General features: G+C 38.5%; 1 protein-coding gene across 2 annotated transcripts; it reads left to right on the top strand.

Moving 5' to 3' along the window:
• Positions 1-11,730: 11,730 nt before the first annotated feature.
• LOC140929015 (UDP-N-acetylhexosamine pyrophosphorylase-like) lies at positions 11,731-22,933 on the top strand. 2 transcript variants are annotated; one of them, XM_073378827.1, is made up of 9 exons: positions 11,731-12,284; positions 14,043-14,391; positions 14,792-14,857; positions 16,252-16,379; positions 17,115-17,186; positions 17,321-17,389; positions 18,670-18,834; positions 19,614-19,665; positions 20,830-22,933. In XM_073378827.1, exons 1-9 carry the CDS (start codon positions 11,797-11,799, stop codon positions 20,953-20,955), a joined length of 1,515 nt encoding a protein of 504 aa, XP_073234928.1. In that variant the 5' UTR covers positions 11,731-11,796; the 3' UTR covers positions 20,956-22,933. The 2 variants fall into 2 exon arrangements, with proteins under 2 accessions (XP_073234928.1, XP_073234929.1); XM_073378828.1 differs by lacking the exon at positions 17,321-17,389.
• Positions 22,934-26,563: the final 3,630 nt, after the last annotated feature.

Consider the following 26,563-nt stretch of genomic DNA (forward strand, 5'->3'; position numbering starts at 1 on the left):
GAAATTAAAAAAGAATAATAATAAAATGCTTCTGCTGATTATATCGTTTCTTCTTCTACATCAAATTCAGTAATAACGGATAATGATAGCTTATGCAAGTGTTAAATAATAACAATAATTAATAACAAATAACAAATAATCTTTATACTGAAGAACAGGCTTCTGTTACATTTCGTGGTTTTCAGGGGGGACCCCACAACCTACTGGAAAATAACATAAAAGATACTAAGGGGTCGACAATTTAAGTTAAGAGGGGGTATGACTGATTTGTGGGTTAGAATGTTTCTTCCCAACCTCTGGTGATATACTTTTTTTCCCCCTGCATACGATGGTGAAAGATTATTTTGCCATTAACTATAAAGTAAACGTAAAAATCATAAACTGTAAATATAAAAAGCTAACAGACTAAAACTGAAGTGAGCCAAAACTAAAAATACAAAGCAACAAGCATGAAAGCAATTTAAAACACGCGTACCCACACATACAAGAGGACCTTTAAGCTATCAATACCCGGTCTTTCGACAAACTATTTATTTTTCTTTCCTTATTTAAAAAAATAACTTCCTCCTTTACCCCCATTTAATATCGGAATTTCAGGCAAGGAATTCACGGTAGTAAATATTTCTGGTGTAAGTCCCTTAAGTTGATCCCAAAGTGGCAAGGTTTTCATGTATGTACCTTTTTTTACTGCGGCTTTCGTACAGCAGGCCCCATTCGTTTAAAATACGAAAAACGTTTATATCCTCTAAGTATATTTTCCTATTCAGTTGTAACATGACTATAAGCTAGAAAAAGGGATTTATTCGGTGGAGATTGTGTGCCTCCTGAATTTTCGCCAACCTATTCTGAATCGCTTGTAAACTAGCCATGATTGCAGATTTCAAACCAGATAGTCTACCCGTACAATATGGCTCCATATCCCAAATGGAGCACAGAAAACTAGATCACTGAGACACGCATATGCGAGTCTTGTCATCAAACATATGAAAGATTCGGTTACACAAGGACAGAACTTTAATACCTCGGGAACTGTCTTGTCGAACTTTTTTGTACTGTTAGACGTATCCATGGAAATTTCCCAGAGGCAGTTTCAAAGTTGCACAGAAAAACTTGCCTCCTCTTTGGCAACAAGGGTAAAACGACTAGTGTAACCCCAAGTGACCAATTTACCTAATGCTTTTGAGTACTGTTCTGCTGTTGGTGCAGTTTTGCGGGTTCAAAATTAAAGCAGCTTGATATGAAGCACTCTTAAGGTTTCTTTGCAAAGACTCCTGCTTGACATCAGTGTTCAAGAATTCTTTCTTTATGAAGCGTCACTGCAATCAGTTTTTGTAAACCGTACTTTTGAATTTAGAGCGAGAATTTGTTTCTTCTAAGCGAGGGAATTAAATGTTAAACGTCTTCCTTCAAAGGCTCAAAATTAAGGGCTTGATCGTTCTTGCTTTGCTTAATGTGGAATCGAAGTTTTTTAAAAGGGTAAAATTAAAAATTGTCGAAACCGTTGACGATTTATGTCAGCCTTTAAGGTTTACATCGACGTTTCCGGCGAAACCGGGTACATATCGAAAAATGTTAGCAAACCGTTATATAATGAGGCTAGGGATCGCCCTGCGAGCAGAGTGTAGCTACGATCTTTCTTAGATAAGTCGGGAAAGAAGAAGCGACTCTGCCGACATCTTCAAAATCATTTGCTTTGCCGATCGTCCAACGATTTGGATGAGTCGGACTTCTTTAATTTTATACAAGATAAAACAGTTTTATCTGTGCGCGCACGCGTATTCTGGAGTTTTGCTGAGTTTTTCTGCGCCCTTGGTCCATACAAAGCAAATGAATGCCGCTTCAAATTTCAGTAAGTGATATTGAGAATATTATCGATTCTCCGTGTTCCGGACTTCTGCTACTTCCCCTAGCCTCCCCGTATAGGCCATCATAGGGAGTTACGTTTAGTACACTGCAGCAGAGCGCTTTTCTTGAATTCCGTTTGTTTGTTTGTTTGTTTAAAAAAATGCACCCCTTTTTGAGATAGAGTTTTGTTGTGGATTTGACTATGTCCTCAGCCGATTTTACTTGTGTGAACGGATCCATGATCACTGATGTGTTGCGCAAAGTGCTTTTAAAGATAAACCGCTGGGTTTTTAAGTAAAAAATAATCATGAAATAATTTGCGTCTATTCTTTTGTATTTGCTAATTCATAACATTAATTCGAAATACCATCATGAGACTATAGAATACATGTTGCTTTTAAATAATCTGTGCTTTGACTGGCATCCGTCACTTCTGGTTTATTTTTCGGACACTATTTGAAATCTATTTATACCTGGTTTTCTGAAACATTTGGCGGTTGGTTAGTTCTGAAAGGAAGATTTTATTTTGACACTAAAAGCATCAGGCGTTAAGCAAATTATGCTTTGAAAGAGTGCCTGCAATGTCCTTGACTTGACTTCAGGTTTCAGACGACCCGGTTTTCAAAAGTCTCCAGGTAGATTTGCAAATATATGCTAATAGTTTTCCTAGATTTATAATTTAAATAATAATAATAATAATAATAATAATAATAATAAATTGAAGATTTTTTTCAGCTTTTTTTTCACTTTTTTGAATGACATCTTCGAGGAGTCGCGCAATCGTTTGTTCGTCGAATGAGGCTGGAAGGCTCCGTTACATGTTTGAATTTGGAGCACGTTCCAATCTCGTACCCGGAATCTTCTGGCTTTTTGGTCCAATCTGGGTACGAGATTGAGCATGTTCAATATGAACTGACGAGGACAGTCGAGGCAGTCGGCAGAGGCTCTTTCCTCTTCGTGACTACGGTCTAGGAAGATCGATGGAGACTCTGCTGGCAGGGTAGCTAGGGATATGAGGTCACGTGATACAGAAATTGCAAGTAAGTCTTAACTTTTTGTTTTTAATATTAATTGCCGGCAAAAAATTAATAAGCTTTAGTTTTAAGAACAAAAGACAAAATAGACACCGTCATGAAAGTACCTCTCAGGGGCGTAGCCTCACATATCAGGCCCGTGCGTACAGCTGAAATCCGGAAAATATAGTATATTTTGTATTTCCTGAAAGCATTGTTATCCGTTAAACCGAGATGACTGCTAAATCTTTTTGCATTATATGGGTGTCTTTACCTCTCTGAAGGGTAGATATTTCACCCTTCGCTTGTAACCTCCTCTTTATGACGTTACTGTTTTACTTCTTTTTTGTAAACATTGCACCGGTTACCGATAACGTTAACACTAGAGATGTAAATTAAATTAACAACTAATTATTGCATTTTCTTTCGTATTTATTTGCTGAAAATGTCCTGCGGAAAACGCAAGAAGTGGCATTTCAGAGTCCCTAAAATTTGAAACATTTTCTGGCGGACATGCCCCCAGATACCCCTAGTTTGCAGTACCTTCGGAGGTCCAATTTTTCTTTCCGTGCGTAAACCTTCAAAACCTCACGCTACGCCCCTGCATCTCCAGCTTACTTGTTTTTCGCCCCTTTCTACTTTTCCTTTTTTAGTATCCTCATGTCTCTGAAACTGCTCTGTAAGCTGGGCGCGCCTTGTTCGGTTTTGATTCGTACCCGATAAAACTGATGAAACGCAAAAAAAAAAAAAGACTTCCTTTCTCCCTTTCTGCTGTTGTTTGGTAAGCTCTCTACAATTTTCTTTAGTGACAATGAAATATACGAAGTTATTCTATTCCAGTTTCCGAGCTGTTGCTTTCTTTTCTACGAGGAAATAACTCTCCTCTATGGATTCAAAAAATTTCCTCGTTGAATGAAATAAGCAATTAAGCGAGGACGCTGGTGGGCGCTTCAGGCTTATACAAAAGGCGAGAAATTTGGCGCGAAACTCATGCATCGCTGTGGCTTTAAGGTGACTCGACCCACTTTTTTTGGGGGGTACCATCCTACTTTGAAGCTCTCTGGTATCCCCACCTTTACTTTTATCGTAAGTCTAACACATAGAATGGATAACATATAGATCAATCTACAATATAACGTAAAATTTTTGGCGATCGGAGTAAATGTCACGTGGTTATAATGCCACGCCCCTTTGAGCTCTGAGTCGAAAATCTGCTGTTGCCGGCATTTTTTCGTGAAAATCTCTCGGCTACACATAGTGCGCATTAGTGCCTTGCGCTGAACAGAGTTTCACCAAAATCGCAAAGACCCAATTCGAGAAATTCAGCGGTTTCCAAATTTAGGTCATAATTTATGCGAAAATGATAAGCAAACTTTACACGGATTATATCTAATAAACTATGAGATTCATCTCTTTATTTTGGGCATCGTTATAACAGATGGGTCCTTGCAAGTCAGCAAAACGCTTTAGGGCCTTGTAAATGCGCGTGATTTCGAGCAAAGCAAACATATAGAAATTATAGTTTTCGCTATTTGTTGACGTTTGTCCGCGTTTAAGAGTCCTTCTCACCCGAAAAAAGCATTTTCTTAAAAATTCGTAGTTTTTCTTCCTTCAAATTTTTTGAGGGCCACAATTGATTAACTAACTACCCGGACTCTGAATTTCATGGTCATTGAAAAACTGTGACATTATCTTCTATAAGCCCAAACTTGAGTAAACATTGAAGATTTTTAGCGTTTTGGCTGAGCTTCTGCTTTGGGAGTTGTCTATTGTTTCTAGTCTGTCATTATACAGCATTCTTGTTCAGCACGCGTGCAATGACCGCGCTTGGCTGACTTCCGAATGCTCACCGAGATATAAAATTTTGGTACAGTGAGACAGGCCATCGCGTGATACATAGAGGTTTAAGTCACAATTTTTAATCAATTCTCGTGCTTCTTGTGCCTTTGCAAAAAAATCAAGAAGTGCTACACACTAAATCTACTTACTATTAAAAAAATATCATTTTTTCATAGGTTTAATGCAAGCCAATAATTAAACCAACTCGTGACGGGAATATCTCGGTGAGCATTCGGAAGTCAGCCAAGCGTGGTCATTGCACGCGTGCTGAACAAGAATGCTGTATAATGACAGACTAGAAACAATAGACAACTCCCAAAGCAGAAACTCAGCCAAAACGCTAAAAATCTTCAATGTTTACTCAAGTTTGGGCTTATAGAAGATAATGTCACAGTTTTTCAATGACCATGAAATTCAGAGTCTGGGTAGTTAGTTAATCAATTGTGGCCCTCAAAAAATTTGAAGGAAAAAAAACTACGAATTTTTAAGAAAATGCTTTTTTCGTGAGATTGACTCTTAAACGCTGACAAACGTCAACAAATAGCGAAAACTATAATTTCTATATGTTTGCTTTGCTCGAAATCGCGCGCATCTACAAGGCCCTAAACTGTTTTGCTGAATTGCAAGGACCCATCTGTTATAACGATGCCCAAAATAAAGAGATGAATCTCATAGTTTATTAGATATAATCCGTGTAAAGTTTGCTTATCATTTTCGCATAAATTATGACCTAAATTTGGAAACCGCTGAATTTCTCGAATTGGGTCTTTGCGATTTTGGTGAAACTCTGTTCAGCGCAAGGCACTAATGCGCACTATGTGTAGCCGAGAGATTTTCACGAAAAAATGCCGGCAACAGCAGATTTTCGACTCAGAGCTCAAAGGGGCGTGGCATTATAACCACGTGACATTTACTCCGATCGCCAAAAATTTTACGTTATATTGTAGATTGATCTATATGTTATCCATTCTATGTGTTAGACTTACGATAAAAGTAAAGGTGGGGATACCAGAGAGCTTCAAAGTAGGATGGTACCCCCCCAAAAAAAACTGGGTCGAGTCACCTTAATAGGCCACTTCCGAGTTGGTCCAAGCCTCTGTTTCAAAGCGAGGCTAAGTGCAAAGCCATTGGTATGAAAATGATTATTTATTCTCATGCAAACAAAACTAATTTTCACATGAAAGGGTTTGCACTTAGCCTCGTTTTGAAAGTGAGGGTTTTTGGAACTTGGTCACTCGGATATGGTCTACAGCGAAACCTGTATTAAGCGGACACCCTCGAGGAATGCTGGAGTGTCCGCAGTTAATACAATTCAAATGAACAGTGGAAACGTTTACAATACTCCCAGAGACTATGACGATATACGTTTGCATTAATTTCTTTATCAAAGTGAACCAATTGATCATAGAACCATAAACATAGATTGCAACTCAAATTTGAAGAAATCAGATGAGTGGAACAAGCTCTGTACAAACAAAACGAAATAGAAAACAATACAGTGCGGTGAAACTAAATCAAATAAGTTCGTCAACTCAAGTTTTTAAATGTAAAAATCGAAAAATTTGCGGGTGGAAATGCAATTCGAGGCAATCTTTCGCATTTCCGGTGCCTGGCATGTTGGGTGGTGGAATTTAATTATTACAAGTGTCCGTTTAATACAGGTTAGCAACAATAGAAATGACCATTTCAGGTACTTTTTAGGTGTCCGCGTCGGTGTCCGCTTAATAAAGGTTTCATTTAAAGTAAATAAGGGAAATAAATTTTGGGACTTCGGCTACTGTCCGCTTAATAGAGGGTGTCCGCTTAATACGGTGTCAGCTTAATACATGTTTCACTGTATTTGATTGGATCCCTGACGAAGTGAATTATTCTCACACCCTTGAAAATGGATGCAAATTTCCAAGCTTCGTTTTCAAAGTTCTGGCTGGATAAGTGTTTCAGTATTTAAACCAGAATGCTATAGTAGCAAAACACCGTAATAACGAACTGTTGAGTGATGTAAGATTTTTCATATTTTGTAGTCTATTCTGATTGGACATACAATTAATTTTCATCACGTGTAAAAACATCATTCGCTCCTCTGGTTAGCTAAAGCTCATTTGCGTGGAAATTTACGACACAGCTTCTCAGTGAGTATATCTCAGTATTGGCACAAACCGGTGAGAGCGTGGCGGGCCTCACATTTTTCCACTGAAATCCATTTCAAAGTGTACTTTGTTTGGTTTCGATTCGTGCCCAATAAAACGCAAAAAAAAATGTCCTCTTCCGTCGAGCAGTTTTATTTTTTCGGCCAAAACTGACTGGCTCAAAAGTAGCCACGCGATATAAAAACGAAGAGAGCAGTCATTTTTTTTTTCTCTTCCTTTCTTTCGCTCTTACTATTTTTCTCTATTTTTTGCTTTGTTAGTTATGATGGTGATCTTTTCCTCATCAGACGAGCGCGAAAAACTTCTGCAATCAGCCTTTTGGCCTTTTTTCTACTAAAATGGATGCAAATTTCCAAGCTTCGTTTTCAAAGTTCTGGCTGGATATGTGTTTCAGGATTTAACCTAGAATACTATAGTAGCAAAACACCGTAGTGACGAACCGTTGAGTAATGTCAGATCTTTCAAATTTTGTAGTCCTGCCAGTACAAATAGCATGTAGACCTTCGAATACGGATAAAGAGCAAACTGATCCTGACGGTAAAGTACGGTGGCCTGAAATGACATATATATAAATACATATATTTTTTGCTAAGTTATCGCACGATAAAATGGACAGTTATCGCACGATAAATAAGAAATTATCGCGCAATAATTAATCAGTTTATCGCGCGATAAATTGCAACATATCACATGATAAAGAGAAGCCTGACCTCAGGCTTTCCACCCACGTGTTTATAGCCTTTAATTCTGGGAGTTTAGCTTTTACGAGTATTTCTTTCAGAGACCTTCCTCGTTTGTACGATATAATTGGAGGTTCTTTGTAGATCTGTCCAAGAAGAGGTTGGTTCTCTATCAGTTGCCAGGTTTCATAAGAATGTTTTTAAGGCTAGGAAATGATGGTTGATATTGCGTGACAAAGGGCAAAATGGTTTTTCTTCTTGAAGGTTTTTGTTGGAGTGCTTCTTTCCTGTTTTCAAAGTGTATTTCAGAGAGAGTTTTTAGATTTATTAAATTCTGTGGATATCCTCTCTCTCTACGGTGCTTTTGGAATTCTTCTAGTCGGTTTTGAAAGTTTTCTTTTGAGGTATTTGTTCTGAGTAATCGGAGGGCAACTGATAGAGAACTAACCTCTTCTTAGACAGTACAAAGAACCTTCAATTATATCGTACAAACGACGAAGGTCCCTTTAATATATACTTGTAAAAGCTAAACTCTGAGAATTTTAAATCTCAGAGTTTAACTTTGACGGCTATTAACACGTGGGAGGAAAGGCTTCTCTTTATCATGTGATATGTTGCAATTTATCGCGCGATAACTTAGCAAAAAAAAAAAAAGAGATGTCATGCCCCTTACGGGCCACCGTAGTAAAGTGATGAAGAAGCAAGCAAAATATGGTCAAAATGGGAAAATACATATTTCAACCAATTCGCCCTATTTTAGTTTGCAAGACAAACCTTCCTCGGGGGCTACAAAAAAAATAATAAAACAAAAAATTAAGACAACTGAAAGGATCGTTAAGGTTTGAGATTTTTGTAGGGAAGGTCGCGGAGGATCTGGGGAAGGTGCTAGAAACGAGCAGTGCTACGCGTTTATTTCAAAATTTTAGCCCCGGAAACCTGTGCACGAGTCTGGAATGAGGAAACCTTTCCTTAGTCTTTTACGTTTTCAATTGTCTACCCGCAAAATTTACCACACAGGATTTACATAAAGGATTTCCCTGTCACGAAACACTCTTACATTTCGAACCACAAGAATTCTCACTTATTGTCCGCTTGCTATAAAAGAAGTTAATTTAGCTTTTTAATATTTAGTACTTTAAAGTATTTAAAGGCCTACACATTACCCTTGGCTCCTTGCACAACTTGGTCAAGCTTAACTTTTAAGAAACAACACTCTACGTCTTCAACTAGGATTTGGTATGTAGTGTGTTAAATATTTGACTTTTAATACCTTAAAGTTAATCATCTGATAAGAAGTACTTGTCAAGCTATTTTATTTGTGTTCTTTCTTGAATCCCAAATTCTCTCCAGTTATTCATGGCAAACTATGTTTGCAAGTTAGATTTTGTTAAATTGGCTTGTTTACTTACTCTGCTGTGGCATGTGGATCAATGCTGTTTATGTGACTTAACCCGATATTCAGAAGCCTTGAACACTGTCATCCATACTGCGAAGACGGCTTTTGTTTTGTTTTTTTTTGTCAGTTCCCATAAAAAGTCACTCTGAAGTCCCTGATAATTGACTCTTAACTAACTCAGTGTTCAGGTCGATCATACTTTGATTGTCATTGTTTCAGTGTCTTTCGGCCGTATTCTTTACGAGATAATTTCAACTGCCATTTACTATTCACGGATGCGGTTCATGGTTTTCGCATTTATTATTGAAAGGTTCCGTTCCGAATGATTATTGCCAAATTTCAGTCAAATTTCGACCGGCCACCCGCACGTAACATCCCTTGCAAAGGAGATAGGGACTTCAAGAGTATTTCCCTTTTCAGCAGGAAATAACGGAAACTGTAGAATACAAAGTTATACGTATTCCAAAAGGAACTTTGGAAAGCATTCGTGACGGTATCTGTCTTTAGTACAATTAATGCAGTTGTAACGCTAACGAATCATAGTTACTTATTAAAGCCCCACTTACCGCTGCCCGTGAAGTTTTGTAATTTACACAAGCACCTTTTTCCTTGTCAAGGAAACTTGTTAAAAACTTGAGGTTTAGGTTATAGTGATTATAATTCCTCGATATTCTTATTGAAAGGACAATACAAGCATACTAAAGAACATTTTGTTTTTCTTTCAAAACTTAATCCTGTCGTGCTCCCATTTTGCTTGTTTAAAGTTCCAAATTGGTCTGTAATGGGTAACAAAGCCGGTGAGTTAGTTGACACAGTTGCCCTAAAGGCTCTTTTGTTTCACAAACATCAAAAAGAAAAAAATGACGCTTAGCTCACCCAGTCCATTTGAGCAACGCTGATACCTGTAAAAAACAACAAACCGTGACCCCAACTTTGAACGAAGCGGAGCTGAGGGGCCAGGGCGCAGATTGTTTTGTTCTCTGAAGTACCCATCTGAGGTCATTTTTCAGTAAAAACCCGCTACTACACTAAGAACTTGGTTTTAGAACCTGTTTAGCCTGACATTTGAAACAGGCTCACTCTTATTTTTTAAAATCTATTTTTAAAAAAATTGTGCACTTGGGCAATAGGACTTCAAAATTCATGTGGTCGGCGCTTCAGTGTTTCTTCTCATAGTCATTTCTGTATATATGCTCCTGTTTCTGTACTAATTTGGTTTGTGGTTTTTATATAAGCGAACATTTGTTTACATATTTTTTGCTTATTAACATATGCTCATCAATATCTGATAAAGATAATAAAATGAAACCTCTGAATATTGAAAGAGCATAACAATTTCAGTTATCTCTGAAAATTTGAGCCCGATATACCGAACGGTTTCGGAGAAATTCTCTTTTAAAGACTCGAAATTTCACCGAAGAATGTCTTTTTTGCAACCCAGCAATTTCACAGTTTTCGATGGCTGATATTTCCTTCAATATTGCTTGTAAAGAGCTAAACATTACACAGATTGGTCAAGTTAATCAGCTTTTTCAACGAAAACGTCACTTAAAAAATGAATTCGCGCTGCCTCAAACCGGCCATGTTGTTTAATTCGGCAAAGAAATGTAGAAAAAAGCGTGATTCAAGAGCAGAGTTGTTGTTTTGCAAAGCTAAACCTATTGTTTTTTTGCCCCAAGTCCCGTTGACGTCGCCGTTGTCGTTGCTTTAGCTCCCTAATCGAAGAGCTTGCACTGCCCCCGCTTGACTGCGTTCAATAAGCAAAAAGTTCTCCCCCGTCCCGCCCACAACCCCACCTCCGATACTTCGTGCAAAGGCTGTTAATGCTCGTGCGCCTTGTAAAATCGGCTGCAAAAAAGAAAAGCAGTTACAAGCTAACGCCAAAAATCGCAAACCAAATTTCTTACCTTTGAACAGTGAAGAAACAGTAGTACTTCACTTCATTTTAAAGTTTCTCGAATTCACCGCGTTCAGGCGCGTATTGGAGCTTTAAGCAGAGACGATTTTAAGCGATACACGTTAACCGGAAGTGAGAGAAAAAAAAAAGACTGGAAGTGAGGCCTTCTCCCTTTTTATATGCCTTGGCGCAAACAATTGCAGAATTTCTTTTCGGTTATAAAGAAGAGTTGCCCAATGATGCAAAAAGTCCACTTCCGGTTGACGTCCGTCGTTAACGTTGGTTGTTTGCCGTAGACTGCTCGCAGTCTGTCTTTTGCTCAAAAATCTTTGAGGGAGTGCATTTAATTGTAGGCCATGCGAGCGCACTATTCGGTGCTCGTGGCTTCGCCCCTCAAATACTCACATATCGCAATAGCAATTGCTCAGAAACCCGTGTTTGCCGCCCCAAACTCCCCCCCTCCTCGAACGTAGATTTTATCCACAGCAGTCAACGTTGTGTAAAATCACCCTCGATAGCGATGTCACTACTCTCTGATCTGGTAATATTAGATGTTTGTTTGGCTTCCTTAATCTTGCATGAATAGGCCTGTGTTCGTGTCTCCAGATACGAGGAAAAAGCGGATGTTGTTTTAGCTTTACTTGGCAACCATCGACCCAGGAGGAGGGTAGGAGGGGCAGAACTGTTCGAAGAGAACGAGATAAATAGTTTAGCAGAAAGTGTTAGAGCCAAAGTCAGCATTTTTCGAAAAAGAATAAGGAGTTTCTACCTTGAATCTTTATCTTTCATTGAAACACTCAAACCTGCACAAATAAACTTGAACAAATAAATTGATAACTGCTGTTCATGTCACCCTTCCCTAGAGGAATTCAACTCCACGTTGCAGCACGAAATCGAGGCAATGGACAACTTCTTCGAAAGACTTGAAGTCCTTCATAAACCTCTACAGATTTCACAATATCCAGCAATATCACCTGAAATGGACGTGGAAAAGTTAAGATCAGACCTAGAAGACAATAATCAAGGGCATTTGCTCAAGCACTGGCACACACTAAACGAAACGGAACAGCAAACGTTCTACAGTGATCTCAGGAAAATCGACCTTGCAAAGCTCAACCAGTCTTTTAAGAAGACGACCGAAGAAGCAGAGGCTAGCAAACGTGAAAAGAAAGACGAGAAATTGCAGCCGATTCCTCCCGACCACGTTGGTAGTGTGATTGGAGATGATAATAAAGCCAAGGTGAACAGTTGGAGAGACAAAGGTCTTCAAGTTATAAGCGAAGGGAAAGTCGCTGTGTTGCTACTGGCCGGCGGTCAAGGTACCCGTTTGGGAGTTTCATATCCTAAAGGAATGTATGATGTCGGTTTGCCTTCAAGAAAAACGCTTTATCAGTTACAAGCTGAGAGAATATTAAAAGTGCAGGAATTGGCTTTTAAGAAGACTGGAAAGAAATGCACAGTTACGTGGTAAGCTGTTGTTAAATATAATCGTGAATACTTAAACTAGTATTTACTACTCGATGTGCATTACCATCCAGTCAAACTCGACTCTGACTGTAATGATTTATTTGATTACTTTGGGGGCATCGTGGTTTAATGTCTTTTGGTTTACATCTTTAGTTTTGGATTTTGGATTATTATTATTATTATTATACTCATCATGTTTTTTCCATCGTTATCAACAGCGCTCAACTGAGAATTGTACTTCCTTGTACCCCCCGGACATGTCTTCTTCATTTGAACAATCCCTCACCCATGGTCTTGAAGGGCTGGACTTATCCCAGGGTTTGCCCAAAGGGGAAAGTTACAGGAAAAACTGAACCATGTATTAATTGATGGACGGCAATATTGTTATTGATAAACAATCAAAATTGATTTCATCATTATCAACAGCAGTCTACCATATATTACATTTCAGGGTGTTCCAAGCAGGAATACCCCGGGGACTTGTTCATTTATTTTTCACTTCTTTTTTACGGATCAATTCCCCACCCTCAGATGCACACAAAAAATAATTAAGAAATATAATATACCAATATTATAAACATGACTGAGATATGTGGGGGCCAAGTTATGGTAACCCCAATTGAGTAGTGATAAATTTTGTTTCTAACTGTTTCTTGTTCAAAAAATCAGCAGAAACCGCCTGTGATAGATTCTGTTTCTTGATATGCTTTCACTTACTAACCAGGTTAGGGGTGATGAATGGTCCATTAAAATTTTTAACTGCTCGCAAAATTTTACTTTCGCGCGATTTACTTGCAAAATTTAAACGAGTGCTCGCTTGCTCATGCTCCCCAAATTTTTGCAGTTGCTCGCATGCTCGCTTTCTTGTCAGTATTGCTCGAAATTTTGTAAATCCTTCTTTGGGTTAAAGTAAATGTAATTCTGTATGGTGCTTAATTCCTGTAAATATGGCTATCAAGTTCAGTGGAAATGCACGCGATAAATGACAACGGTAAATAATAAATTAGCTAATCTAGCTATATATGGTTAAAAAGAGAAGATATTGTTACCTTTAATTCTTCTGAGTTTCTCTACCGCTCTACTCACTGGGCTTTAATTAGGCCGTGTCTTCAATAAAAACGGTTTGGAAGCTTTAGGATTCTTCCAGAAGAGGTGGTTCTTATTTGAGTTGAAATGCTCGGTGAGAAGAGTCACCAAGGCTCTCACATTTACCTTGCTCGCGTAATCTCAATACATGTACAGCTTCTATTTCACGTTGAATGCGTTTTAAAGCCTCTAGGGTCATTCTTGTTCCCGAAACAGTCTCGGAGGGTGGAGCACCATGAGGGCCTTCCACAGAAGTTCTGCCACCGTTTTAAAATATTTTCTGTTTTGTTTTTTTAAAAAAAGGATATCCATATGGATTGCTGCAAGCGGAAACTATAAGAAGTGCTTGCTGCTAAGGCGAGTTGTACTGTCTAAGCTTCGGTAAGCTGCTCGCAAAGCAAATTTTTTATCTCTGCTCGTGCTCGCAAAAAAATCGCAGTGCTTGCATGCTCGCAAATGCTCGCAAAGACCATTCGTCTCCCCTTAGGTTATTAGACTCTTCTTAGTGCCCTATTGTACTTGAGAGACAGATTGGCTAATCTAGTCTCTGTTTAAAGGAACTGAATTGTTTGAAAAGGTAACGACAATGGGGCTCTATTACTGTATGTCCCATTTGCACCAACTTTTACAATACATCGTTAGAAAAACCATAATATTGCTTTATCATCATAGGTACATCATGACCAGTGAACACACAATGGATGAAACAAAAAGATTTTTTGAAGATAAAAATTATTTTGGATTACAAAGGAATGATGTAGTTATGTTTGAACAGCATACCCTTCCCTGTCTGACAAATGATGGTAAAATCATTCTTGATCAACCTGGAAAAGTTGCTAGAGCTCCAAGTGGTAACGGTGGTTTGTATGAAGCTTTGCTGGGCAAGCGTCTCATTGATGAGATGAAGAAACGTGGAATAGAATATTTTCACGTGTACTGTGTAGACAATATCCTTGTGAAGATGGCTGATCCTGTGTTCATTGGATTCTGTATTGACAAGTCTGCTGAGTGCGGAGCAAAGGTTAGTCCTGTCTTACTAGTAAACCCCAGGTGATCCTTTTAAAGGGGCAGTGGGTCACATTAATAAGGGGCGTTTTCATGTAGCTTAAAATTCTGACAGTGACATAGTGTTGAAACAGACTTACAAGACAGTTAAAAATGTAATGTTCAAACAACACAAAGATGTATTGAAACAGCTGTGATGGCAACAATGACAAGCAAAAAATAATATATACCAGGAAGGACATCAGGCTTCCTCATCCATATGTGAAACGATGGGTTTTGAAATGCAGAGAAGGAAAAAATTAAGATATTATGCTATTTCTAGCAGTGGCCTGTTGTGATCAGAAACCTGGTATACAGTGTAATTACATGCATGTTAATCGACTATTCAATGATTATTACAAATTTTATTTCTTCAGGTTGTTGAGAAAAAGATCCCAGAAGAGAGGGTAGGACTTGTCGTCAAATGCGATGGAAAGTTCCAAGTAAGTACATTTGTCATATTTGGTTTAATCGCATCCATCTAACTGTTGGAAAAATGGCACTACCATATTTACTTGGCTATAAGCCAACCTTGGCTATGAGACGAGACCCTAAACTTTGAATGCTGTGTAGAATCAGCTTAACCAAGGATGAAAAATAAATCGGAAACACCTGGCAATAAGCCAAGACTCATTCATTACAAGACTATGGTAAAACCTAACATTTTTGAAAAAAAATTACCTTGACAGTCACTAATGACAAAACACATGTGCAATACAATGGTGATTATGCAAAGATCATGCAACAAAGTTTCCCTCTTGGAAAACATGCGTGACGGTGAAGCGATCACTGGTAATCAATAAAGTTTAAACATTACCTACCTGTTCAATTGAAAAACAACAAATCATAACTCAGATGAATTAATGTGATCCATCAAAATAAATAAAAAAAATAATGTGTAACAGAGAGTTTGTTGTTACGGTAACCTTAAAGTCAATTAACTGTTTAATGGACGACAGCTGAACCTACATGTTTGCCTTTGCCATCAACCAGTTGGTTACCGTAAAATTCCGAAAATAAGCCCCTCCATGTATAAACCCCTCCAAATATAAGCCCCCCAAACTCGTAACACAAAAAACCCTCCGTTAAATCGCCCCTCCGAATATAAGCCAAGTACAAGCCCCCTGGGGGCTTGTACTTGGAAATTTCCCTCAAGTACAAAGCAAAACAAAGCAAAAATGGTAAATTTAATTCCAACTATGGGGCTAGCCCAATTGATTTTGAAATGCAAATTTCCCTCCGTAGATAAGCCCCTCCAAATATAAGCGCCTCCAAAAATAAGCCCTTCAAAAAGGGCCTTTGAAAAATATAAGCCCCGGGGCTTATTTTCGGAATTTTACAGTACTTAATTTTTGTCCTATGAAATGGCCATGATGGCACCTTGCTGTCAGTCAATTTTTTTAGGAAGCATTTCCATGCATTAATGCCAAGGGGACTCTTGTTTCATGCTTTGAGGCTTGGTTTTAAAAGCATTATTTTTTTTGTTTTTTTGGATCCTTCAGTTTAAAAGTGTTAACAGTTTAGGGCTTGAAAAAAGTTAAAATTCCAGCTCTCATATTTTGCTTACCCCGGGCCACTTCTTGCTTGCCTTAATTTAGCTTAATGATTTAGTGATCATACTACTTGCTAAAACCGCTGCCTACTGAACGAGTCAGATTAAAAAGTTACTTGCCTAACATGAACGTCTACTTCTCCTGGACGAGCAGATGGAATTATTTTGAGGCCTGATACTGCCTTCTCTAAGGGAGGTTATCTAATCTTTTGCTCATGAAAAAAATGAAAATGTCCAGCTATGTAGGCCAGCATCTTTAAGTCACATTTCAATATGCTTTGTTAGGTGGCAGAGTACAGTGAAATAACAGAAGATGTTCAACACAAGAGGGACCCTGATGGAAGACTCACTTTCCGTGAAGCCAATTTAGCCAACCACTTTTTTACCATTAACTTTTTAGAAAAAATTGTTAAGTAAGTGAGAATTTTATTGGTATTAATTTTTTGAGATTTATTCAACACAGTAGAGCCCCGGTAATGCGAACTCTGAAGGGAAACAAAAAACCAAATTGGAGTTAGAAGCCGGTTCAAGTTATCAAGGTTGATTGAGTCTTCAATTTCTCATGGTAATATTGATATAGTTTACTGACATTTCAGTAAGTCAGTTAACTGAAGAGTGCAAATTATGCTGTAAACTCATATCTCATCAGAAATAGTAACATGATTATGCATTTTTATGATGTACTGGGAAATGACTGTCAAATACATGATCTGTTCATTGTAATTATTAAAAACCAGTAAAAACAAATTACTGTAGCAGTAGTCAGTGTTAGTTTTAGGGGTTTTTCGTTTTACATGACAAGGAAAAGCTAATTGGATGGCAATTGTGGTGAGTTCCATGAACCAGAATTTGAGTTATCAAGGTAACTTTTGATGAAGAGAAATGAAATATAGTTGAGTTAGTGGGGAATTTGAGTTATCTGAGTAAAAGTGACTGAAAAGTAGGATTAAATCCAATGGAAATGGGACTTAGTTCGAGTTAGCAGGGAATTTGAGTTATCCGAGTTTGATTTACTGCATGGGGTCCTACTGTAGTGCTAATTTAAACTATTATAATTTTTTTTACTATTTCTAATACAATCGAAGTAGCACATTTACAAATCTTCCATAGAATTCAACAACTAACATCAGTTTTCTTTTAACCAACAGGGAACTTGAACCATCACTGAAATTCCACATTGCTAAAAAGAAGATTCCATTTGTTGATGACACTGGAAAGCGGTATGTACTAGACTATACCTAATTATTCCACTTCTGAATTTGTTTCATGTATTAATAATGTTCCATAGTTTTTGTGCCTGCCTGAATCAACCAGGGACACTTACTAATGCAAAACCATTGAATGTCTTCTTTAGGATCACTCCAGAGAAACCCAATGGAATTAAGCTGGAGAAGTTTATCTTCGATGTATTCGAATTTACAGAGTAAGTTTTGGCATTCGCAGTCGATAAAAATACAACAATATATTATTAGTGCTCCGGAACTAATTCAAGCCTTAGCTGTGCATTATGTAGTAGTACAGTCTTTTAACTTCTGTTTGGCTTCCCAGCAGAGGCCCTTTTCTGCAGATTAAGCAGAATAAAATGAAGATCTTAAAAAAAATTGTGAATAATATTTCCATTGATCAGGTTTACTTTATTGATTTATTCTTATTTTTATTTTTTTTAAAATAAAAGAATGCAAGTAGGCATAACATAACAGGGTAGAGGTAGACTATGGTAATTTAGTGTTTTTCCTGTGCAGATTTTGGAAGCCCCTCCCCCCCCCCCCCCCACTATTATTTGGTGTTTTTTTTCCCTGGCCTCTCTCATTCCATATCCCACAACTGTAGGGAAAATACCTTACCCCCTCCTTCACCACCACCCGAACCTACACCCTGATGACTAAAACAAGACACTTCAGTCTTAAAATTTAACTACAATTTTGTTTAATAAGCAGACATTAAACTAAATACTTTTGTTTACTGAGATTGAAAAACCATCTAGCTTTTCCATTACAAGCAGCTCCCACTAGCTTAAACAAAAATAATAAGCACGTAGAGATATTGGTAAGAACAGCAAAAGGTGCTGTCCTAAGTCCTTCCCTCTTTGGTTCTATCGTCACCTACATGCGTTATGCTCCCTTTCCCCTCTCCTCAGCCCCCCAGTGACACATGGAGATTCTCACAAAGGAGAGTCGAAATTCCCGAAAACGGTGGTGGTTTTTATGGAAACTTTTTTGATTGCCTCCCTCCTCCCCCCCGCCCACTCCCCTAGACTTCCAGCCACATTGGAAGCAATTTTCAACATGCCCCCCCCCCCCCCCTAAAAAAAAAAAAAAAAAAAAAGGAAACATTGCCGTAGCCTGCCTCTACATAAACAGTGAACCCTCCCTAAATCTTTCTAAAATTGTCGTGAATTATTTTACTGTAATTTTTTTTGTCCGCTTCCCTCACTAGTGGAATATTTGAAAGATTATGTCTACTTAAAAATAATGATCAAAAAATGTTAAATGTTCTTTAGTACCAATAATAATTATTATTTAGTTACACAAATAATTATTGTTATTTGTGTAGCAATCACAACAGAAGATGATAATATGAGGTATCAAGCAATTGCAAAGCATTTATGAATCAACAGTCAAACTACTGTTACGTTTTGTGGATGGTATTCTTTACTTCTGTCCGGATCATGAGCTAAAATTGTCTTTTTGATTCATATCTTAGACAATTTGCTGTGCTAGAAGTTGCACGAGAAGAAGAATTCTCACCTCTTAAAAATGGCAGGGGTTCACCAACGGACAGCCCAGACACAGCCCAGCAAGACCTTTATAATTTACATTATAACTACATACTCAGAGCCGGTGGCAAGTTTATTGATGGCAGTAATGAGTAAGTCCTGCCATCACTTTTCTCGTAGTCCTCAGTGTTGCTCCTGTTATTTTGACAAGAACAATTAGATCAGCAGTGTCTTATTGAATGCAATGAAGTACAATGCAGTGCAAGTCACTTAATTCAACTTGTCCTAGAATGCTTGCATTGACAGCATTAATGCATATTTTGTATCTGAACACGCATTTTCTGTGCTCCAAAAACCCTCACTTTAATTTACACTTTGAGACTTCAGTTTTGGAAATGAGTAAATTTAATCTTTTCTTGGGAATGAGATAATTTTACTTTTGATATCAAGGGTTCACACTTACTCTCAGTCTTGGGGCGATGCAGAAGTGCCCTAATTTAGTTAATTTTTGGAATTAGTCATTTGTAGACTGTGTGGCAAGATTATAATAATTATACAAACTATCTTGTTATGTACAATTTTTGTAAATATTGGTATAGGTAATAGCATGATTGTGATATTTGGCATAAATACCACTAGTGATATTTGGAAATTGTTATACGTAATTTCACGAGCCTTTAGGTGTTTCAAATTAAGCTGAAATACCACTGCTCTAAGCAAATCAAATTGCAGAAATTTCTCATGTAGCAGTATAATGCTCAAAACTGTTTGGGGGTGTATTTGTAATTGAGAGTATAATTATAACTACCTTGTTAAATTTACAAAGTTGTTAATGCCTTTTATGCTATATGCAATGCATACACTGTATGTACTTTAATCGCCAAGTTGGATAGTCTTTTTTGACGTGTTTTCCTCTTTCTTTTTCTTTCAGGGATGCAACTGTAGTTTGTGAAATTTCTCCTCTTCTTTCATATGCAGGAGAGGTAAGCCCTTTTTGTGCCATGCTCCCTTTTTTACTTCAAGAATTAAGTACCAAAATTGACCATAACATTTACTAAATTCAAGCTGGAAACAATTTTGACTTGAAGATGCACAAGATTTTTTAAGCCAGAAGGTATATCTATGGGGTTTGTCCAGCTTTCCCATTTCAATTTTTCTGATTTCGTTTAGTCATATATCCGGCCATTTACTTACGTATGTACGTCAGCCATTTACTTTGACGTAGATAGTACAGGGTGATCACCAGAAGAAACGGACAACTACCAAGAGGCCCTGGGAATGAGGTTTGATTGTTTTGGTAGAGCAGTAGAAAATTACGGAGGATTTCACATGTTTCGCAAAGAAGAAATTACCTTAGAAATAGCCGAACTTTTGCCTAAAAACATAGCAAGAACAACAAGAACACGACTTGACGGATGACATCTGCTTTTGACGAACTGAATATCTGCTAGACGTAACATCCCTTTATATCCTGAACTTGTCTAGAAACGTTTCAGCTTAGTGGCGGATTTGGCCTTCATATGATCTGAAGAATTATGCAGATCTTGGAGGGGCGTTATTACAAGGGCACCCAACAAATGTTTTCTGTAAAATATCTTATCGGAGAAGCAAATATTGCCTAAGATTTTCTATAACTTGAGGACGGCTAAACATTTTTAGTAACCGTTCTCAGTATTCATGTACAATTTTTGAAGCTCATCTAATAAATTCCCTACGATTTTTGGAAGTTTAATTTTTCACATTTCACTTCCCAGGTTAGGCTATTTTTCGTAGAAAAAAGGAAGCCTAAAACTTTCGGATTCAAAAATGTGATGGAGAGAGGAATTAGAAAATTCTCACTTTCGAAATACGTTAAATTGCATCTAAAATTTTCTAGAAAATAATACTGAAGCCCTTGTAATTTCGAAAAGACTCAAGTTCCCTAGGATGACCGAACAGATACAAATTTAATAGCGCCGCTTAGAATGCATTTCTAGAAATCTAAAAGTACTCTCACTGTACTCTGGGTAGCCTAAAAAGTGTTTTAAATGTGTGTAGGAGGAAACCATCGTTGGGTGCCCCTGCTTGAATTCCACAATTCTTAGATCATCATTCTGAGGCTTTTTCAATAATTGCTAAGTGTTGCATGGTTAACTGCTGTCTTGCAGGGATTAGAAGATGTAGTCAGAGACAGACAATTCTCAGTGAAAACTAAAGAAATTTATCTCAAAACTGAAGATGAAGAGGATGAAAGAAATGGTGAACTCCCGTGCAAAAAAGTCAGGGAAGGTTGATTATTTGGGTAGTTACCAGAGGAAAATAATAACAGTAACAAAAATGGAAATGAATTTTAAATTATTTAGATGACTTTGAGATATTATTGTATTATTCAAGGGGGTTTCAAAATATTGATTCTTTGCACCATTTGTCGTTTGATGATGAGGTGTATATGTCGAATTTTTCAAAAAAGGAAATATAGACTGTTCCAGGCACAGTCCCTTCATTTTTCGTAAGATCTCCAGGATGGAACGCTTACCGGTCGGCATCCATCTTGGTTTCATATGCCGACTCCTCCCAAACCGACCTCCGCCTCCTAAGTAAATTTTACGCTCATCCCAGAGATGGCCGCCTGTAACGCAAAGCGCTCGATCTCGACGTAGCCTGCGTTGCAGACAATCTAAAACCTTCTATATAGACAGACTATACAAATGGTCCAGACGATGCGTGGGCGGACTGTGTGACAAAGGCTATCTCGACGATCTTACGGGAAAATAGGGAACTGTGAACATTCTAGATGTTTATACAAGTACCATATTGACTTTTAGCAACTAGATTCATGGCGTAACGCACAATTTTCCATTATGATTGATTATGATTATGAGGATGTTATTAGCTAGCTATTGAACATGCCAATGGAGTAATGATTATTCGTAGTATATCCAGTTGAATGCCAAATTTTGTTTTATGGTTTACTCTTACCACTCCAATTTGCTGATTATAAAAATTACATTTAAAACTAAATTGCATCAAAACTGCTATTATTGTGATTGGATAATTTAATTACTTGCTTACCTTTCATCTCGAGCTCTTTAAACTGGCTGTAATGCATGGACAGTTGTATTCCATGAATTAAGGCTGTGTTCACTCTATATTGGATAGCTTTTGCGCCGGCGCAATAACCATACTGGATAGGGCTTCTATTCACACATAAGAACGATGATTTCAGTTCGATTTCTGTGACGGAGCGAAGGTGAGCCGCGCCGAGCTGTTAAGTGGAGAGTTCAAATCGGAAAGATGAACGTAACCTAAATTACAATGTGTTATACTACTAAATGAGAAATTTCTGCAATTTGATTGGCTTAGAGGCGTTGTTTTTCAGCTTAATTTAAAATACCTACATGTGAAAATTACAAACCCTTAGCAGGTAGTAGTATAAACAAATAATAGCATAATTTGTACGTGATATTTGGCATAAATACCACTTGTGAAATTTCAAAATCGTCTCAAATTTCACTCGCCTAACGGCTCGTGAAATTGCGTATAACAATTTCGAAATATCACTCGTGGTATTTCTGTCAAATATCACTACAAATCATGCTATTACCTATACAAACCCAAACCCAAACTAATAACCAGGGCTTGCCTCCATGTATTTCTAACTTTTTGTTATTTTTACCGGCTATATACACATTTAAGGCTGGTTTTCACTAGCGACGGAGTCGGAGTTCTAAGCGAAGTCGTAAGAGCGCTTATGATCTAGTGAAAAATCGGATTCGTAAGCGGAGTCATAAGCGCAACCGAATCGGAGGCAGAAGAATCAAAACGTTTCCGTTTCTTCCGACTCCTCTACGGACTCCGTCGCTTATGTTCCGCTTATGTTCTATTGAACACCAGATTGTCGAAGTCGGTAGCAGAAGCGGAAGGATAAACTAATCACAATGCACTTTCCCACGCTTTGTGATCGTTTAGTTCTTTTGCTTCTGCTTGCGACTCCGTCGACGTAATCTTCACTAGATTGTAAGCGTCGGAGGAATTCGTAAGCGGAATCAGACACTGTTTTCACTAGATCGTGACACTCCTTATTACGACTCGGACTCCGACTCCGTTGCTTGTAGAAACCAGCTCATTCCCGTTAAATGAGTGACAGGCATTCGTAAGGGATGAGGATGAAGAAACTGATGGAAGCCTGTAACCCAAGCTATCGGCAATTAAGCCACTATTGATTTAAGAATACGATTTATCTAGTGACATTAAACAGATTATTTTGTTGTAGTTGTTGTTGTCTTAATTATTTAAGGAAACAAGAATTTTTTTTCTTTGTTTTTGTTGTATATGTGTATGGAAGCCAATGGTTCCAACCCGTAGTGTGTCCCCCACCCCAACCAGTGTGCATAGATCTGTTTACCTGTAGCAAAAAGTCAAAATCTGTTGTGGTGAATTTCAATTAAATATATCTATCTTGAAAATGGAGAAATGATCGTCGCAGTGAACGCAATTTTTTTTTTCAGGCTTCTTTACGCAATTGCATAAATTGCGTTCCCTGCGACGATCATTTCTTCATTTTCATTTCATTTCCGCAGTTCATATGTGATTTATTTCACATATCATTAACACTCATTTCTTTCACGGGAACATATGAACCCACCATTGACCTACTCCCAACGTCAGTGGCTTCATAGCTCAGTTGGTAGAGCATCGCACCGGTATCGCGAGGTCACGGGTTCAAACCCCGTTGAAGTCCTGAATTTTTTTCAGGCTTCTTTACCTAATTGTATAAATTGCGTTCACTGCGACGATCATTTCTTAATTTTCATCTCATTTCCGCAGTTCATATATGATTTATCATTATATCTATCTTATCACACAATTACGTCCTCTGGTATTGTCCACTGTCTGCAATGGTGGTTTCAAGATGTCTCGTTGTAGATTATAGTTTTTAAAATTTCGAGGTTGAAATTGTAGGCAAATACCTACGAGATTTTACAAACCCTTGTTTCACTAAAACCGCCGGACACAAAACCTCCCCTTGGTCGATGTTACATTGCTACAACCCAGGAAATTGTAGGGTTGAAATTTTTAACATATGCAGCCTTAGCTAGACGACGCCTCAGACTTCCTTTCTTTTCTCGGGGGAGGAGCGCGGACTCGGATGAGTGCGGATGAAGTTATAAGTGGTGATAACTACTTTACACGAAATCTTTGATTGGAAACGATCTGTTAGACACAAATCTCGATCTTTGGGGGAATAAGACTCAGTCCACAAACAAGCAAGTTTCCCTATACTGAAACGAGTGAATCAGCGGCAAGCTTATCACAGCACTAGCAGAACGGTGGACGATAACAGAAATTCGCCGACAATTAAATGTTGTGTCAACGTACTTCTCTGCTCACATATGTCCTTACGCAAAGCCATTTTTTGTAGTATTGTCTAACAGTTAAAAAAATGACTAAAATAAAAGAGAACGGGCGAGCGTGAATTGATCAAACCTTTTAATTACTAGGGATTATACATACCGGCTACAGCTTAAACTGTATGTAAGAAGTGAAAGAGAAATAGCGAAAAATCATCACTTCTAATCAAGTCTCTTCTTGTGATTTAGCATCCTGAAATCAGTTCTCGAAACTGAGAATGTTTTGATCAAAGCTGGGTAAATCGACCTGAATTCAGTGCATGGGAACCTACACCGTCTGGAATTTACAGAGGGTCTGGAAAGGCTTTGCGAATCCCTTTTTTTATCTCCAAAATTAGGTACGATAAGAAGGCTGTAAATTGGCTCTTTTGATTGATACTTTGAATTTACGAGTATTTTAGGATCATTGCATTACCTTCTCGATGTTTTTCCCGCTCAAGTTCCCTTTCACTGCCCCTATCATCTGAACGCCTGGAACAGGAACAAGCTATTCTGGTGCTAGAGGACTCGCCTGTGGCGGCAAGAGTAACCATACCAAAACTCTTAGTGCCTGTCTTATTCACGGGAGCAGAGTTCAGTGTTTGTCGCTCGCTACTGATCTTAAGTTTAACTGGTCAAATTATTTCTTCAAGATATACAATAATACGCGGTATAAATGAAAAGAGCTTGAGAAGTAAGTGGGTCTTCTGTCCGCTCTTGTACATGTGTTAATTACCAACTTCGTCCCCGGCTTTGGGTGTGGGGAAAAAGGCCCTGGGAACGAGGTTGAATTACTTAACAGTTTCAATTAAATAATCACTCACGGCTACTTCATTCTACCGGCTTGCTTTTATAGGGGACACCACGGAACGTTCGAGTGTTTGACTTCGCATTTGCCGCTAGAAAGTATTCCCAACAGACACAGTGCAGACGGGCAAAAGAAAAAAATCCCGTATCCCGCGCCCAATTTTTGGTGAATCCCGTCCCTTCAAGATATTTTGCGCTTTCCCGAATCCCGTATTCTGGTCAAACATCAGAAACACACCCTTCCAGACCCTGAACAACTGTCCCCGAAAGGCGCGCGTTAATACTAAGCGAACATATCAGAATATGCTTATGCCCCCTGGGCATCCCATAGTACTCCTTAAATCTAATTAATTCAATATGGCCGCTGTATCGGTAAAACTATTGACTGACAACAGTGACAGTGCGGGGGAAACTGCAGGCCTGCGAACACACCCACCCCCTTACCCCAGGGAGCCCCAGGACCCCGGATGGGTACTTCCTTTTAAGAGGCTAATGGGAATGTGCTGCTGGATTGAGTCGCATTTTCACGGCTGGATTGACTATAATATGGGGTCGCAAATTTCAGTTCGGATTTTTGGGGTAAGAAAGTTCTTCATATTCACAGTTAGCAATCGTACCAGAATGTCTGTACCGGGTAAAGAGTAAATTGTTCTTCATTCAATTTAAAAAAATGGGTCAATTCATTTTAGGATGACCTATTTCGGAGGATTGCTAAGGAAGATACATAAATAGAAAGTGACTAAGTTGGGATCGCGAAAATGACATAGTTGCCCAAAAGTGACTATGATGGGGCACATTACCAAGCAAAAATTAACCCGAGTACCCCCACCCCCCCCCCTCCCCCGACCAAACACCTTCCTGTAAATAACGGTAACACAGAATCAGCTTTGAATATGATGACACAAAATCGCAATCTACGCGGCTTCCGACCACTGGGTAACGTTAATCATCGTGAAACAAGCGTAAAAGTGGTTTATGTCGTTTGTGACAAGCGCTTCCGGTGCGAACAAGATGCGAAATTTGGAGCGATTACCAGGCCGTCAATTTTAAAAATAGTCCAATTCAACCATGCATTACTAGAATAATTTTGGCTGACAAAGACATACTCGTTATTTATTGTCTGTGACCACTGGATGTCACAATGCTCTGACTCAGGGATGTGGACGCCCGGGGGGGGGGAGTACTCCCATACATTACCTATACGGGTATGTGCCGCCCAACGGGGTCGTGAATTTGGAGCTCCTGATTTAGAACGGGGTATCCATTTCAGAGGCGTTTTCTAGAACGGGGTATAATATTTCAAACGCGCGAAAGCTCCAGTTTTGTAAGCAGCCATTTGAAATTATTCAAGGACAGATTGCTTTTAAAAGTACGGTTCAATGCGTTAACAAGCAAATTGTTGTACTCTTGTTGCACCCTAGAAGGGAGTATTAAAAATTGGCCCATTTCTAGAACGGGGTATCAGTTTCAGGGCGAATTCTAGAACGGGGTATAAAAAATTGGCCCATTTGTAGAACGGGGTATCAATTTTAGGAGGAATTTTTTTTAGAACGGGGTGCCAATTTTGAGTCCCGGGCGGCACATACCCACCCAAAAAATACCCAAGTGCCCCCCCCCCCGGGTGTGGACGTCAGCTGTTGGGGGTATACAAGCACATAAACAAACTCATTCAACTGCAAAACACAATCATTAAAGGATGACCACT

The sequence above is a fragment of the Porites lutea genome, chromosome 2 (assembly GCF_958299795.1).
Source record: "Porites lutea chromosome 2, jaPorLute2.1, whole genome shotgun sequence".
NCBI lineage: Eukaryota > Metazoa > Cnidaria > Anthozoa > Scleractinia > Poritidae > Porites > Porites lutea.